Here is a 17,980-nt window from a genome sequence, read left to right on the forward strand (position 1 = left end):
AAGTACACACCCAGGAACTGGCAAAAGTGAGGGAGTGAATTGTCAGACCAAGCATCCTGCCTTGTGTAATGCATGTATAGATATGGACCATTTTAAATGATTAGAACAAATGTTTTTTGTAAAGACGTGACTAATAGTCTCAGTTACAAGATGTCTGTTAAGTGATGAGTAAGCAAAGAGTTCCTGAGTCAGTAAGAAAAAGTGTTACAGCTGATTATTTTTTGCTGCTGCTTTATGCATCAGCATTTCGCACAGTGATACAGAATTGCTTACCTTTAACAAAAGCAGTCTGACTCATTTTATATAGAAGTGTATTCTATGAACAATACACTCAATGGTCACATTAATAGGAGCAGTTGTACACTTGTCCATTCATGCAATATTTTGTCACATGCCACTGTAGTAGGATTGTTTTTTATAGTCACACTCTCCAGTGTCTCCCAGATGAGGGTTCCCTTTTGAGTCTGGCTCCTCTAAAGGTTGCTTCCTAATATCATATCAGGGAGTTATGTGAACAATATCCAGAGCCCTTTATTTGTATCTACATGGTTTTATGGTTTTATTCATCACAATGCTGCCACATTATTGTCTGCATGGTTAATTGCATGAATGAGGAGGGATGAAGTTGTTTCAAATAATGTGACCAACAAGAGTATGTGGCAAAATGAATGTCATCCCTACAGAATACTCAAAAAACATGTAAACAAAGTCCATTTCTATTTACCTCAGTGTGCAATCAATATCTCCTTAAACTACTCATAAAACATACCTTATTTTGATGTCCAAACAAAAAGAAAAAATATATAAAAATTTTATTTTTGTGTATTTATTTAATGCCCTTTTTCTCATAGCATAATACAGATTCATAAACATAAAGGAGCCAATTAGCCAAAGTCAGAAAAGGTAATACAAAATATCAGCAACAATTTTGAAATCAGTGACAAAAAATATTCAAGTGGCAAGAGACGAGGTCTTCTTGATCCACATGTGTATCACACTGAGACAAAAACATAAAACCTATATGATAATGTAGGCTTATCTGCCACTGGCTGTATGCCATCATGCTTCATACTAAGCAGTGCTACTAATATGTGATAACATGTTTAAACACCAGTTGTGCGTGCAGCAAGACCCTAATATAATTATGGATTCAGCTACAATTACATCATAACCTCACACAAAATTATTCAACACCTTAATAATGACTGTCATGAAGCCTAGAATGAAATAGATACTTGATGTAGTTTATAATGAGTAACTTTTTAACTGAAAAGGGATTTGCCAGGAACCAGACTGTGAAAAACAACAAAAACAACTGCCCTTTGAAATCATAAGCAAGTATATTTAAACCAGAGAATAAATGAAAAGTATTATGGGTCCATGGAAATATTCTGAATATGTAAAACAAAACATTTTAATTAATGCAGTGTATAGCCAGTTATAATTAGCAAATGTATAATTAGTAAACAAAACTTTTGGTTTATTTCAGTCATGTTTTGACATACAATCTCAAAACAAAACTGAAAAAGTCTACTTTCACCGTACAGGATATTTAGTACTTTTTTTTTATAGTACTTAGTACTTTATGTGCAAATAAGACAAGCAACTGTGTGTGAAAGAGGAAAGTCAAGCACGTTGGAAGTTAACATGTTGTGGAAAAGTTATTCAGTTCCAGTGCAATGCTCCAGTTTCTAAATGAGTAAAACTGATCCTTCAAATGTCTTCCAGTAAATACGGGCAACAGGGATTTTACACAACAGCAATGGGGTTAATCACATTTACACACATGGCCATTTGTTAAAGAAAACATTTTTTTAAGTATAAAATGCTACCTTTATACAGCTGAAAAGACTAACAAAATACTTGCACTAAGCTACAGAGCTTATTATTGGGGGGGTTAAAAATAAACAAAACACTTCACATTATAAAATGGCATTTGCACAAAAATATACTTTCATTTAACATCAGTTTTTGCTTCAGAATTGTAAAAATATAGTCTCCTTCAGAAGATAAGTGTAGATTTGGTACACACTGTTACATGCTCTGTACTGTGTATATGAACTGAGCGATTGAGCAGATGTGTTCAGAGAGTAACCATTGTGTGTATATCAGATTCTGAGACGAACAGCTCCTTATAAAGTGGTGGGAAGAGAGAGTGCACAGTCACAGGGAAATACTGCCGGAACCAGCGAAGTTTCTCAATGTGCAATGTACACAGGTTTTTCAACAGTGACAACTTCTGGTTCAGCTGAGGATCACAAAAACACACAAGCAATAACATTTAACACTGCAGATAAGACCAGCTTATCTTACATAAAGTTTCAGTCTCTTATATTCTTAATGTTAACTAAATGTTATAATAAAAGTCATTTCTTTATTCATCATTTTATCATTTTAATACTATTTACAACCAGTCAGGCAAATGGAATAAAAATAGTTCCTATTAATTTAATCACTAATTCCTTATAATGGATCATTTTATTAACCCATTACTTTACTTTAAGTTACTGCTTTATCCTGACCAGGTGTATTGTTGATATGTTTGTTTTGGGTGCAAGGCAGGAATACATCAGGACACCATAGAAACATTCATACACTCGTCCACATCTAGGGGCAATACTGCTTTTGTGATTTTGACAACTGGACACAACCTCAACGAAACCCAAATGAGCATGTGTAGAATATGCAAAACATTAAATGCACAGGACTGAACCAAGTGCACTGTGATAAGCATTAATAGTAATAAGACTTAGCCTACTAATAAGTAATAGCCTACTAACACAAGCACACACCTTGTGCAGTAAACTTTCTTGGTTGTCCCTGTGTAGGATGTGACTGAGGGCCAATTCCACATCTTTCCTCACTCTCAGCACTCTGTCTCTGTCCTCCAGACATGGACGATCTGTACACACATAGACATGTTTATAGCAGTTGAAACATGCTCTTCTAATCATATATAGTTTCTGTCTTTTTAAGCTCACAATAAACAAAAAAAAATATTTTTACACTGTACAGTTTTAACAGCCTTGTAAGACAATATTTTCTAAACAGATAACCAGAGGTTTTACAGAAGATTATCACTGAGCTATTTACTATAATGTCAAAGAACCCTAGATAAAATACTTGAAATGTCTTAGACCTATACTGAAAAAATAAAATAATTTATATTATATTTCCACAATTCTTATTATATTATATTATATTATATTATATTATATTATATTATATTATATTTCAATGAATGAATATTATATTTCACTGATGATTTGAGATATCTTTGGGAAGATTTTCATGTTAAATTAAAAAGCAAAGCAACAAAGTTTGGGGTAAAATAGTCTGAGGTCTCTATATAAATAATAAAGATGCAAAATGAAATTTCCTGTGGTCTGTTTAATAATTATGAAACATAGCCTCAAGTATTTATTCTGCGATTAATTATTTCCCCGCATATAAACCAGTTATCCAGTTGTTTGAGCTGTAAGTTTTGTGTGGAATGTTCAAGTGTATGAATGTAAATGATGTAAACATACCTGCATTTATGAGCACAAGCGCACTGAACAGCGCCACCTGCTGCTCTGTCAGCCTCAGAGCACATAGACCGTGCGCGAAGTCAAATACTGATGCAATAAAATCACCACAGGCTGCAACAGAGATACAAATACAAACATTGAATCATTTCTATTGAATCTGGCACTGACACTTGTGCAGGAGATGTATAACAGAGGAACTCAGAATGTATAGAATGTACAGCAGAATGTATACTGGGAATATTGAGTGTATCTTTGAAGAATTAATTTCTTTATGAATCAAAAATCCTAAGATCAGATTTCAGTCTTACCAAGAGACTTGAAAAGTTCAGTTCCAGCAAACTTGCCATCAAAAAAGACTGTGCTGTTCTCCATATTAAATATCCGACTCATGCGGACCAGAACTACTTCCATCGAACCTGGATGAAAGAGACATGCAAAGTGACAGATGAAAATATGCTGAATCAAAAGGAAATGCAGTCATTTACAGAAAGAGACACAATATGGTGTGCAAACATTTTCTAGTGAACATACAGTCATTCTTGAGTAATGAAGGAGTCTCACCACTCTTGAGAAGAGCAATTTGATCATTCTGACCAAGCTGACGGAAGCCTGGAATGCGCTTTGCAAATTCCACCACATACTGTACTGCATCTGTCAGACGAACTGCACAGTGCTGCCACATCTCATCAACAGACTGCAGAGAGAGAGAGAGAGAGAGAGAGAGAGAGAGAGAGAGAGAGAGAGAGAGAGAGAGAGAGAGAGAGAGAGAGAGAGAGAGAGAGAGATTTGATTCATCTATCAAACCAAAACCTAAGCTGGTTAATGGTTGGAGTTCAAATTAGATGATTGCTTTGATTAATATGAATTTTGGACTAGGTACTAATTGTGTTGCACAGTGTAGTAATTATGAACACATTGGTATAATTATAGCATTTTAAAGGGCCTTTTTGTTCTTGTTTTTTGTCTTGTAATAGTTGAAGAGTAGTAATAGTTGAATAGTAAAAGCAGTTGAACATTTCAGCCCTTATACTAACAGTCGACATTCATGAACACCCTATTTTTCAGCACTGAGGTTTAATTGACCTAATCTTTATACACTAAACTGGAAACGCTAACCGAGGAGAGGGTGTAGCTGAAACAGAAATGTGTATTACGAAATGTTTAGTTAATCGAGAAATTTTAAAAACGACTTTATTTTATTTGAACAATGTATAGCTTATGTAATTAGAAATAAAAGTCAAATTTTTTTATCGCTCTAATTAGGCATGTATAGCATTGCCTATATGTCTTTTACCTTTAGGTGCCTTCCACACAGGACCTATACAGCAGGCTACCGCAAGCAGTTAGGAATTTATAAGTTCAACAAAGATGCAGGCTTATGTATTTATTTGTCTGTGGCCATAAAGGTGATTAAATGGTATTAAAAAAAAGTAAACACAGTTGCCTAAAATCTTTTTGTATATGAGATATGCTATTTCATCTATCAGCTTCAGTCTTTTGCCAAGAACTGATATAACTGATAATCATTAGGTTTGTGACTAAATACTTTGACTTGTCATTAGTCTGTGGTCAGTAACAATTTCATTGTAGTGGTAACAGGGTATTACTTTGTTTTGGTAAGCAAGGACCTCCTCCCTGCTGAAGAACTTCCACCTAAGGGCCTGGAGCTCTTCCACACAATACTGACCCGTTTCCCTGTGAGAGCGGAAAATACTTGCACACAGCTCCTCTACATGTGCACACACACACGTACACACGCGAAACACACACACAAACACACACAGAGACACACACATACACAGAGACACATACACACGTTGGTCAGAAATATGACACAATCACTTATTTACCACTTTGAATCACGCATAATGACTTAACATCACACCATCTGGCCAAATCAGATACAGTAATAGCCACACAGAGTCTATTTCTGTTTCACCTATGTGTGTTGTAGGGTAAGGACAGAACAAGGTTTCAGTGTCAAAAACTCGTAATCCCATTTCACTTCCTGGAATGCTCAGGATGGTCTCTGGTGTAGATCTTCTGGAGTCAAAGACTAGGAGAGAGGAAGGTACACTCAATGAGAGAGATAAGACATGGAGAGGAAAGAACTCACTGTTAGACAAGAAAAGAAGAATGAGATAGGGAAAAGAGAATGCTTCTAACCCCTCAGTGTTGAAAAGCTGCTGCTCTCTCCACCCCTTTGAGAACTTCTGTAGGCCAAAGCTGCAGCCTGGGCCTCACCTGTGGCACTACCCTGATATGGATGAACCTCTGAAGGGCAGTTAAGCTCTGGGTCCAGGTTGTAGGGGAAGGTGGGAAGCAGGGGCTGGATTAAATGTGTTGGCCGACCTCGGGGCTCTTTGCTGGGCCTGTAGGCGGGCAGAGGGTCAGGATCACCTTGACTAGCCTGGAGACGCTGCTGTTGTTGTTGTTGCTGCTGCTGATGCCTCGCCACCTCAGCAAAAAGAGAATCTCTTTGACGCTTTGACATGCGGCCAAACTTCACAGCTGAGGAGAACGAGAGAGTGTAGGTATTCAAATGGAAATACCACCTAAGGGCTATTTTTGTCAGCATTTATTATAAAAAAGAGACAATATACCATATTTAGTGAGCATGATAAAAATTTGATTGTTTTATATGTGTGTTTTAGTCAGTAAGGCAGGTCTGATGTGCTGTCCTGATGTTCTACCCCTGGTTTCATCGCCTGGTGGTCACCCTGCCAGGGATTGATTGCATGGTCAGCCAGGGACTCATGGGATTATTGCGGATATGCCACAAGAAGGCTGTCATGCCTCATTGAACCAATGTTGCATCAGTTACTGTAGCTGTATGGTCTGGTCTTTATCAGCAATCATTTAAAAACTTTGGCAGTAAGGAATCAGTGTTGGGTCCATGGTAAACTCAATAAATACTTGAGGTCTGGAGTTTGTGCTGACCCATTAGTTCCTCAGGAGCTCTGGGTTGCACTATTATAAACCGTTGTACAAATTACATTATTTACATTGACATTAATTACTGTCACGTGCCACCCAAATGAGGATGGGTTCCCTTCTTAGCCCGGTTCCTCTCAAGGTTTTTTCCTCATATCATCTCAGGGAGTTTTTCCTTGCCCGGTTGCCTCTGGCTTGCTCATTAGGGATAGATATATAGTATTTCAAATTTTTAAGTAATATTTTTCAATTATTTTTAAACTTTTTTCTTTTTTATTCTTATATTTATTCTTATTATATTTATTTCTTTTTTCTCTTCTGTTTTTATACTTCTGTAAAGCTGCTTTGAGACAATGTGAATTGTTAAAAGCGCTACACAAATAAATTGAATTGAATTGAATTCCTATAGACTGCTTTTGGTAAGTAGACACTATGTTCCCCAACAGCATTCCACCTGCAGTGTATGCTTGCTTTGCCTTCATTCATTCCACTAATATTGCAAGTTTTCTCACAATCACAGCTATTGCTTTTATTGATTTTTTAATATGCAATATTTTTTAAACAGATGTCATCCCTAAAAACTAAGTCATGTAGAAAACTAAAAGGTAAATTTAAGGCCCTGAGTATAAGTTATTACCTCGTGTTGACAAGCATATGTCAATGGATGTCAATAATTTCATTAAAATGTTCTCTCAGCATAAACCCTTTCTCCTTCTCTTGCTGTTTTTTTTAGCTACAGGCAGTCATTGTAGTTCTTGGAACAGGGAATGTGCCACAAAAATGAAATGAAAACATAAGACAGGGCTTACCATACATTCATTAAAAAAAATAGCACGTTTTTTCTTTCACTGTTCCTTGATCAACTGAAACATTAATTCACTGCTAATTATTCCAACATTTATGTCAAAATGAACTTAAAAAATGAAATATAATAATTTAATTGTATCAGCACCAATATTTTCCTAAAATATTATATGTATTGCATGATTTTTTTTTTCTTTTTTGTTACTTGTTTATTTGTACTGTGAATAAAGCCCTCTCGCTCTCTCCTTCTCTCTGTCCCCCCCTTCTCTTTTTATCTCTTACCATCTCGGCTCATTCCCTGTGCAACACATTTCTTAAGACGGCAGCTCTGGCAGCGGTTCCTGCTGGCACGGTCAATGAGGCAGTTACTCTGCCTAGAGCAAGAATACTGCACACTGGACGACTGACTCCTTCGGAAAAATCCCTACAGAGAGAAAGATAGAGCAAGAAAGAGCACAGATGCAGTGAATGAAATATGTTCATTTATAGATTAGCACTATGCTCTTAATTAAAGGTCAAGGATCCCAATAATTAGAAAAGTTTTCACCTTGCAGCCTTCACAAGTGATGACCCCATAGTGCACGCCTGATGACTTGTCTCCACAGATCTTACAAGGAATGACCTCAATATGAGCTGTACACACACAAATGCACAGAAGTTCAGCCCGGATTGTTGTACAAGAAACCGGCTACTGCATCCTACCTTATACTAACAGCAAAAAAAGGCCTTTTTTTTTACTACAGTGTCAGGAGAAGGCTTCCCCATTGGGCAGATGAATGTCCTGCTCAAATCTTAATAAGTATAAGAATAATAAGTATAAGAATTAATAAGAAAGAAACAAAACAAATATCAAATCAGCTTTAATTGATTACATCAGCATGTGAGTTAATGTTTCTGTTGGGTAGCAGAAATGTATGATCATTTAACATTATGGAGATCACCATCTATGAATAACGGAACTCTGGAGCTGTGCAAAAGCCTACAGGTGAAATATATCAGATAACCATCCAAAGCTGAGCAGGAAGATAACTACTGTGTGTGTGTGTGTGTGTGTGTGTGTGTGTGTGTGTGTGTGTGTGTGTGTGTGTGTGTGTGTGTGTGTGTGTGTGTGTGTGTGTGTGTGTGTGTGTGTGTGTGTGTGTGTGTGTGGTCAATATTTCAGTAAATCTAACATGCTGACTTCCTGGAACTAAAATGTGGCTATGTGGTATATACAAACTGTCCTGTAGCCAAAATAACCAAAAGTTTCTCACTCATGTCTAAACACACACACACACACACACACACACACACACACACACACACACACACACACACACACACACACACACACACACACACACACACACTTCACAGGTATTTAGCTACAACAGGTAGCAACAGTCTAAAATATTCCATAATATAATGCTTAATCAAGAATAACCTTGAATGAAGAATTTATTATGCATTGCTTTCTGTGGCCGATGGGTTTAATTAAAAGATGAGTACTGCGCTTTAATTCTCACTATATATCTTTATCTGCTTTCACTTGTCTATGCTTGCATTAGAAACAGAATACAGTAATTAGGACACATTTCTAATAAATCTTCTGTCCTTCGATTACACGGACAAAACAAAAAGTTCAATCCTATTGTCATCATCATCATCATCATATTTTCATATTCATCATATTGTCATATTGTCATGTATCATCATCATCATCATCATCATCATCATCATCATCATCATCATCATCATCGAGATTGAGGTGTTCACACATTGTGCTTTTTTAAGCCATTGCCTGATTTATGAAGGTCAAAACGACATTTTTGCATCTTTTTATATTTATCTCAGTTATCGAATTATTCCAGTAATGAAATGCTAAAAAATCATTAGTATGACAAATTTCAACAAAGAATATTAACATCTTTACATTTTTTCCCACCAGGTTATCAAAGGTTTTTGGCGTGATAAGGGGACTGAGTGTGACAGGGTATTTCTCACTCAAACACTTAAACATCAAAAACTACAAAGCCTCTCGTGAAAAAATATAGAAAGATACAAAGGCAAAGAGAGAGTGTGTGGGGGAATATTTGACAGACTGAGGAGGTGGACCTAAAGTGTCAACCTCAGAGTCTTTTTAAGTGGTTTACTGGCTTCTCTTTCACTTTGACTATCCTGCTTTTATGCGTTCTCTTGCTTTTTCCTTCCCTTTCTCTGTCTCTCTCACAAAGGATGTGCCTGCCAGTAAGAAACTCTTTTATCTATGTTTTTACTGCCAGGAATGTCCATCCCCCTGTCACTTTCTCCTCCACGCCCCTCTCATCTCCATTACAACTCCTCCATCTTCCCTTTTCTGTTTCGTTCCATGTTTTCTCACATTCCCAAGCAAGCATATGCTTCACACAGTTGAATAGTAAACCTTAAAACTTAGTCTACACAACAATTCCTTCTGCTTTATATGGTTAGAGAGAAGTCTTTGTTTTGTATCTGCAATAAATCAGAACCTGTTAGGACCAACAGAGCAGATCTGATACAGTATAGGCTCATAAATAAGGCTCAGGGTAACTACAGTAAGTGTGATGCTGTTGATGGACACAAAAGCGTAAGACTGTATGAGACTAGACTTGTGTTTCTGTGTCAGTGTGTGTTTATGTCAGTGTGTCAGTTCTTACGTGTGCCCTGATTATGGGTATAGGAAGGAACTCCAAAAAGCTTTGCATATCCGCAGTATATAGGTGATGCATGAAAAGCAAGCATGTGTGAGGGATACTTGTGTGTGGAGCAATGCTATCTCAGTTATGTCATTTGATCAGTTACACACATTGACAAGCAAATGTAAGAGCTTACCCATGTTAAAACTGTGAGGACTTTAATGTGAAAGTTCTTGAATGTGTTCATGTAAGTAAGGTGGAGGGAACAGAGAGCAGTTGCATGCCTGGTGAATTTCCTGTTATTTGATGTTGACAACAACAACTAACCGAACCACGGAGACCCTAGTATCTCTTTCTCTTTTGTTTCTTGATTACGTCTAGATGGTACTGTCCATGTTTTCTGCAAACTGTATAGATACTTGATAAGTAAGATAAACAAGTATCTCACACACACACACACACACACACACACACACACACACACACACACACACACACACACACACACACACACACACAGATAAAGTGAATTATAACTTGATTAGTTTTGAACACTATTTCTGTTATTGGTTTAATAGAGTAAGGTTTAACACGACAAGAAGAACGAATTGTTTAGGTGCATCTGTTAAGCATGAATAGGATTTGTGTAGCTTAGGAACTAACAGTAACATCCTTAGTTAGGCAAATCTTATCAGAGAGATAAAGTCTGCACAGCAGCATTCATTATTCCTCCTCTAAAGAATCAAGCCAGACTGTTCAGTGCAGTGTTGTTCCTGTGGGACACCTGCAGAAGTCCGAGAGAATCCAGGCATTTTTCAAGCATATTGATAAAGCTTTCAAAAGGGATGGTGACTAAAATACCTATGGTATCTTCTGAACACAAAATGAGAATGATTCACAGTGCAAAATGTTAAAACAGTTACAACAACAACAACAACAACAACACCAACGGCAACAACAACATAACGATAAGAGATACTCGTTTTATATATGTTTTATATTAAATCTTAAAATAGAATGTAATCATATCTGGGAAAGGCCCAAACATTCAAAGAAGAAACAGCAGGTGGAATGTTTCGACTCTGGGAAATGAAGATGAAGAGTCATCATGTAAGATGAGAAAAAGAAATATAAGTGCATGGAAGCGGTGGTTTGTGGTTTAGAGGAAAGGTTCTTTGTGAGCATCTTATACAGTAACTTGAACTCAGTGCTGACTGCAATAAAGCTCATCTCTGCATTCATCCTTTTTCTTTATTTTAGTTTAGTGTGCTCGTTTGACTAAGCTAGTCTGTCAGTGTGGTGAATGGAGTCAGAAAGATTCATTTCTTTCTTTCTTTCTTTTTTTTAAGTTTAAGTTTTCTGCAATTATTTAACATTTCTCGATACTTTTTAGGAAAAGCTATTATTAACAAAAGAAAAAAAAAACAGTTCTTAACTTGCTCTCATGTGGATAAACTGGTGTCTCAGCTGAAATAGTTTCATTTCATTAATGCTTAAAAGTGTCTGGAGGTTTTTTAGTCATGTCTGTCTTCAGTAGTATCTAATATTTACTTTATATTGTCCTCTATGAGCAGGCATGCCTCACTGACCCAACTCTAAACTACTGATGCACACAACTGGCTAGAAATTTCTACAACACATGTCTCGAAAGCACTCTTCTTGACACACAATGTCAGTAACACCAAAATCGCTATTCGAAATATTTTAGGCCTGTGATTTTTCATACTAAATACTTTTATCCTGCTTTCTGCATCGTCTACCTGAATCTCCTTACCATCTGCCTCACTGTGTTTTTTCCCAACCCAAACTTGTCGACTGTATTCCACATCTACAGACTATCAAATGTATAAATGTATTATTCAATTAGTCTAATTAGTAAACCACACACACACACACACACACACACACACACACACACACACACACACACACACACACACACACACACACACACACACACACACACACACATACTCTTTTCCAGAACATTATGTTTATATAAAATCTAAAGTCTCACTAAGTGTTGTCTGGTATCACAATGAAGAATTACTTACTATCGCAAATAATAGAGAAAACACACACACACACACACACACACACACACACACACACACACACACACACACACACACACACACACACACACACTCCACATGCACAAGTCCACAAAGTATACTTAGCAATCTAATTCTGCATTCCCCCACTGAAACCACATGCTGATAACGTGAATGTTCTATCTCTGCTTTCCACCTCTCCTCCATCTATCCACCTCAACCACATGCTGATACACACAAAAAGCAGTCACATTTATTCTGCCCTCATTCCTTATCTAAACCCTTACTCTGTCTATATCTCTTTGCTAACCACTCACAAAGTAAGAGACTTGCAGTCTTACCAAATGAAGAACAGTGAAAAGAATAGATATGAGCAGATAATGCAGGTTATCCCACACTATCCAAGGGTGTTATACAAAATCAAAATGTTTTGAGCTTATATGACTAGATATTTCCTAGACGGATATTAACATATGAAGGTTGCATTATATTAATGATTCACTTGATCAAAAATGAAAGAATGATTGAAAAGGAAACCAGACAAGTCAATGGCTAATGTCCCTCAAACCTCAATTTTATTTGATACTATCTCTGTAGTTGTGCTCATTTACAGAAACTAAGATATAATCTGGTTTTTGGCCTGTAACCGTAAGTCTGATGTACGATTTGATGTTATCTTGTAAATTCTGATGATAAAGAAACCACACCGAAGCTTTAATAAAAAGAGCAATATGAATAATCCTATTTTATATTGTATATATGACTTGTGTAACTGTTTGCATCACTGTGAGTATGCTGAAGGAGCATCGACTTCCTTTCCACTTGCTTTAGGGTGAGAATGCAGATATGAGTGCATAGGTGTTGTTTGGTTATTAGTCAATGTTCACATCTAAATGTCTAAAAAAAAATTTTAGATCTAATCATTCATATAAATATAGTAGTTAAGGTTAGCATACATTATGCTTCTATGCTACTGAATCATAATAATGCATCTTCACTATGCTGGGCTTGGTGTGAAAATACTTTTAAACCTGAAAACAAAAATACAATATTCTTATTCTTTAGGTGTTTAGGAACTTTGATGTGTAATGTATTGTTCATATAATCTAGGTTTCTTAAGACCATAGGATGATTTCTATATAGATTAGATATCAGTTATATCAGTGACAAACACAGTGCAAGCACTTTTGCTCTGCTCAACAGCTGCATTTCTAGAACAATCTAAGTTCAATTCTTGTGGTGTAAAATTAGGATATTGCATCATCTAACATGTTTTAAAAATTCAGTTATGTGGGAATTTTTATACCCAGCTATGATCTTCATGAAACACAAAAAGCTGTGCAAATACAGTATACTTGAAAATCATTATAACATTATCTGATAACATACTCTACTGTTGTGTGATCGTGACTGATAATATTTGCACTATTTATCATCTGACATCAATGTAATACTGTACATAGTGTGAATGTATTCTGTTTTCTGATGTGGTTTTTAAGTAGAAGTGGAAAATCACCCACTAATTGCTACTGGACTGTTGTGTGTGAATACCTGTCTGGTAAATGCTGTCTTTTTCCCCCAAAACCCCCTTGTCAGCATTTTGTATTTAAAATACTTAAAAACCTCAAAGTTCCACTAACGGAAATCACTGAAATGAACATGACTGTTTCATCACAAAAGTAATACAAAAAACAAAAACAACAAACAGGCCGAGACACAAATTGGACATTTGTTTCTGTCTAAGGCATACGCTGTCATAACTGAGCCTTCACATACTCATACATATTTAATAAAGCCTTTTGTTTATCTCAGGGAAACGAAAGAGAAAAAGACAGAAAAAGCCAAACAGATCAAGGTGTAATGTCTCACAGAGAAACATAATGATTGCAAATGCATGGAAATTGGAAACTTCTGATAAAGTTCAGAAGCTGGAGAAATTATACATTTCATGAAGAAATCAGATAAAGAGCACAGGCAAACCTTTCGTACTGCTAAGTATCTTAATAATAAAGTATTAAAAAAAACAAATAAAATCTATACATGTCAGTTATAAACAAGTCAAGTCAAAATGTAAACTTTTAGACATTTTAATCACTCTAATTTCAACATTTTTATTTATAAAACTGTGATAATTCCTTTTTTTTTTTTTTTGTTCAATCTTGGGAAAAATGACTAAATAGTTTGTAATTTCTTATACTTGGAGCTTCATCCAATAAGGTGCAAGAACCTGTAAGAGTTCTCACAAAGGGACAAATTAAAGAAACCCCTTCACTGAACAAATGTCCCCCAAAAGTCTCTTGAATTCAGAATTAACCAATTAAAACCTATAAGCATGTACAAAATAACTGTGAACTTGACATAGAAGTGGTTGTTGGCTATTTAAAATAAATCTATCTATAACGGACAAAAATATTTGGGTTGAAACTATGTTAGAAAACACTGCAGAGGCTTACACTGTATAAGGACTCTTCCATACCGATCAGGACTTTATGTAAGCCTTTCTTTTGTTTTAAGTGAATCAAAAATAAGAACAAGAAAGAACTTTGTGAAGTTTCAGAAATGATGCACAAGTGTACAAAAGTCCAAAAAAAAAAAAAAAAAAAGTCCAGATCATTCAGATCACATGTATATTACACAAAGATGTAGATGACTGTGACAATCAGTGCTTCGGGTATCAGAGACTATAGGTCTTAGTTTCATTCTAGATTAAGATTTTTTTAATCTTAACCAATTTATTATAAAATAGTTATGTTACAGTGAACAAAATAAATCAGATTTTGTAATATATTAATATTACCTTTATATATATATATATATATATATATATATATATATATATATATATATATATATATATATATATAATTTATTTATTTTTTCCCTCTAAACTCACCAAATGAGGTAGGGATGCTGAAAGAAATTTGAGGATAGAGAACTGAGCATGCACACCTGTGTACACGTATATGCTAGACATACACATACACATTTGCGCTGAATGGGTGACCACAGTAACAAAGCAATTTTGCAGCTGGTAACTCTAGCAGCATTTTCATGATGTGTCTAGAATCTAGTGCAGTGCAATCATGTCATGCTGCAGTTCCTAAATGTATTCGAATAAATATCTAGGACTGGCAATGGCTAAAATCATTAGTTCTGCATCTCTCTGTTTCTCCCCATCACTGAATACTAAAGACTGTCTCTCACAGCAGGAACAAGCATGGAGCCATTCTATACATAGCATTCATAATGTTAGAATACATTTTTCACACATATACACACACACATTAAAAAATATCTTATTCAATTATTATTCTGTTATCTTATTCAAAGATTATTCTGTATTATAATAAATGTATCCCAAAGGCAATTTAAAAATGTATATATTTAAGTTCCTTTTTTTTTTTTTTTTTTTTTTTTTTTTTTTTTTACAGAATCTGTGTGAATCATATCGTGGTTATATTTTCATTCTCATTACACATTTTTATCAATCATTAATTTATCAGTAAATACATAGATTCATGCTAATTATTTTGGTTTGTTTATTAATTTGGTTTGTTTGCACATTTTCACTTTTTGCTAGTTAAACCATTAAGCTCCAAAAGAAATCTATGAAATAACGTACTCAATATTCACTTCCATAAGTTAAAATGTATAAAATGGGGTTGGTTACATTTGATTGAATTCTTTATATATTTCAGAACATGTTCAACTACATGAATACAAATAAAACAATTACTTAGTATAGAAGAATGATCGGCTATCAGATAGCTACGGTACATTGGGAACGTTCATTAGGTGATTGGAAACCTAAAACAACTGCAATAAAGTGTCACAGCTTTCCAGCTATCTTGGACTTCACCAGTATCTTTTTGAAGATGGGTGCATGGCTGTGTGAGCAGTGTGGGCACCAAAGCAAAATGTCATCTTTCAACCATGTTTACGACCGCAGTCTTCGCAAAGGTCGTCATTAAACCCCCTGTGTGGCATGTACACATATGGAAGCAGCACAGCGCAGATTGCTTTCCTTATTAAGATTAACCATTTGGAACTAAAAGCTGCTAGAATATATGTTTAGGACAAAAACACAGCTGAAGCAAAGATGCAAAGCTTCCAGATCAACAAAAGTATTGTAGAATTTAAATGAACTATAAAAGGTGCCATGTTCAAGCAGCATTTCATCTTCAATAATTTTCTAATTTCTTCTATTTTGGAAAACTAGATGATGTTGAATGGCCTGCAGCCCTTCATATCCAGTCAAAATGCATACTGTACCTCATTACTCAACAGACCTGCGCAGTCAGAAATACACATTTTTGAAGTCTTGTTTACTTATTTAACTCGCAACACCTTCAAACATTTTCCCAACCTCACCTGCGTGCCACATGAAAGGTCGTATTCCGTGTGTATGCCATGTGTACTGTAGGTTTGCTGTATTTACTAATCTAATGGTACTTTCCGCCACTGTCACCACTGAGATTTTGCATTTATTTCAAAGAGAGATTTTCCTGGGTTTCTAAAGTAAGGACGAAGGCAGACAAGCACTCTATTGTGGCATGCTTAATGTTCAGGTATGTGTCAGAAAAGATATGAAAACCCCCTTCTCATTCAGTTCACTGAGTAGCTCGTATCCCACACCCACAGAAATACTCAAAATGCTAAAGCACAGTATGAGTCCAAATGCTCTCCACAACAAGTTAAGGAAAAACATAACCTTTCATGGACATTAGAGTGCACTTTCTTTTTAAAAAAGATTAAAATGTTCACTGTGGCCAATTTGCAAAAGGATGTATATGTTGCTTTCATCTCACACACACTCTCTCTCTCTCTCTCTCTCTCTCTCTCTCACACACACACACACACACACACACACACACACACACACACACACACACACACACACACACACACACACACACAGTTTAAACACATTAAGGTTCAATACAGTTTTTAAAAACTTCTGCAGATACGTCATTTTCTTGTCATATTAGCCGAGCAATACTTTCATAATTCCGTTCGGTTAAGTACATCTGCAGCGGAAGTACTGTACATACATACAGCAGAAGTACGTCTGCTATTCAAAATATCGACCTTAATTACGCAAAATTAGTTTCTTTAATAAATTGTACATTGACTGTTGCCATACATCTCACACAGAGACTCTAAGTGACATTTTTTTTTTTTTTTTAAAAACAACCACTAAAGTAAAACAACTCTTAATTTTGAGACTTCACGGTGACAGATAATATGGCTGAATTAGATGCAAACAGTCAGTGAATTAAGCATGACAGAGGTTCAAAGATTTTTGCTTTTTTTTTTTGAAAGCTAATCTTTTAACGACTATTCCTGTCCTAAACTTAAACACACAAAACATTGCACTGTTTAGAACCAAAATATGACTGGTTGGTTTGCATTGATGGAGACTGTCAGACGATGGCAACAGGGTGGGAATAAAGAAATTTGTTGTGATGTTAACAAGTTTTTCTCACACCCCCACGCAGACATACACCATCAGACATGCAGCAAAAAATGTAAAAGACTTTGTATACAGAAAATATGCTAGTTCCTACCTCGCATCATCTTCACAGCTAGTGTGAACTCTTGAAGTTTTTTTCTTGAAAATACTGTTCACTCTCTTTCACAATCTGTCTCCTTGATGATAATGTTAAAGTACGGCAGATCAGAGAGAGGTTAGATGGTTTTTTCTTGACGTGTGTGTGTGTGTGTGTGTGTGTGTGTGTGTGTGTGTGTGTGTGTGTGTGTGTGTGTGTGTGTGTGTGTGTGTGTGTGTGTGTGTGTGTGTGTGTGTGTGTGTGTGTGTGTGAGTGCACGTGTGTTTGAGAGTGACAGCGGGCTGTCCCTTTCATGCAAACTAACTGTACAGACTCTCTCTCACTCACTCTCTTCCTCTCTTCTAGCATTATTTTTCCTTTTCTTAGTTTTTAGTTCTTATCATCTCTATATATTCATGTATAACACATAATCTATGATTAAATAAGGAGCTTTTTTGCAGAAAGTTTTTTAAAAC

General features: G+C 35.8%; 1 protein-coding gene across 1 annotated transcript; it reads right to left on the reverse strand.

Annotated features, from left to right (window-relative positions):
- Positions 1-1,456: 1,456 nt before the first annotated feature.
- On the reverse strand, positions 1,457-17,688 carry rorc (RAR-related orphan receptor C). The gene is made up of 11 exons (XM_027149369.2): positions 17,523-17,688; positions 7,816-7,901; positions 7,551-7,692; positions 5,697-6,041; positions 5,470-5,586; positions 5,138-5,259; positions 4,092-4,224; positions 3,839-3,946; positions 3,531-3,641; positions 2,793-2,902; positions 1,457-2,248 (listed from the first exon to the last, which is right to left on the reverse strand). Exons 1-11 carry the CDS (start codon positions 17,530-17,532, stop codon positions 2,084-2,086), a joined length of 1,449 nt encoding a protein of 482 aa, XP_027005170.1. The 5' UTR covers positions 17,533-17,688; the 3' UTR covers positions 1,457-2,083.
- Positions 17,689-17,980: the final 292 nt, after the last annotated feature.

The sequence above is a fragment of the Tachysurus fulvidraco genome, chromosome 3 (genome assembly GCF_022655615.1).
Source record: "Tachysurus fulvidraco isolate hzauxx_2018 chromosome 3, HZAU_PFXX_2.0, whole genome shotgun sequence".
In the NCBI taxonomy this organism is placed as follows: Eukaryota; Metazoa; Chordata; class Actinopteri; order Siluriformes; family Bagridae; genus Tachysurus; species Tachysurus fulvidraco.

Coding starts and splice junctions, on each gene's coding strand:
- rorc (XM_027149369.2), bottom strand. Junction 6,042..7,550: donor ACAGGGAATGAGCCGAGATG/GTAAGAGATAAA, acceptor CGTTCTCCTCAG/CTGTGAAGTTTGGCCGCATG. Junction 5,587..5,696: donor CAGCTTTTCAACACTGAGGG/GTTAGAAGCATT, acceptor CCTCTCTCCTAG/TCTTTGACTCCAGAAGATCT.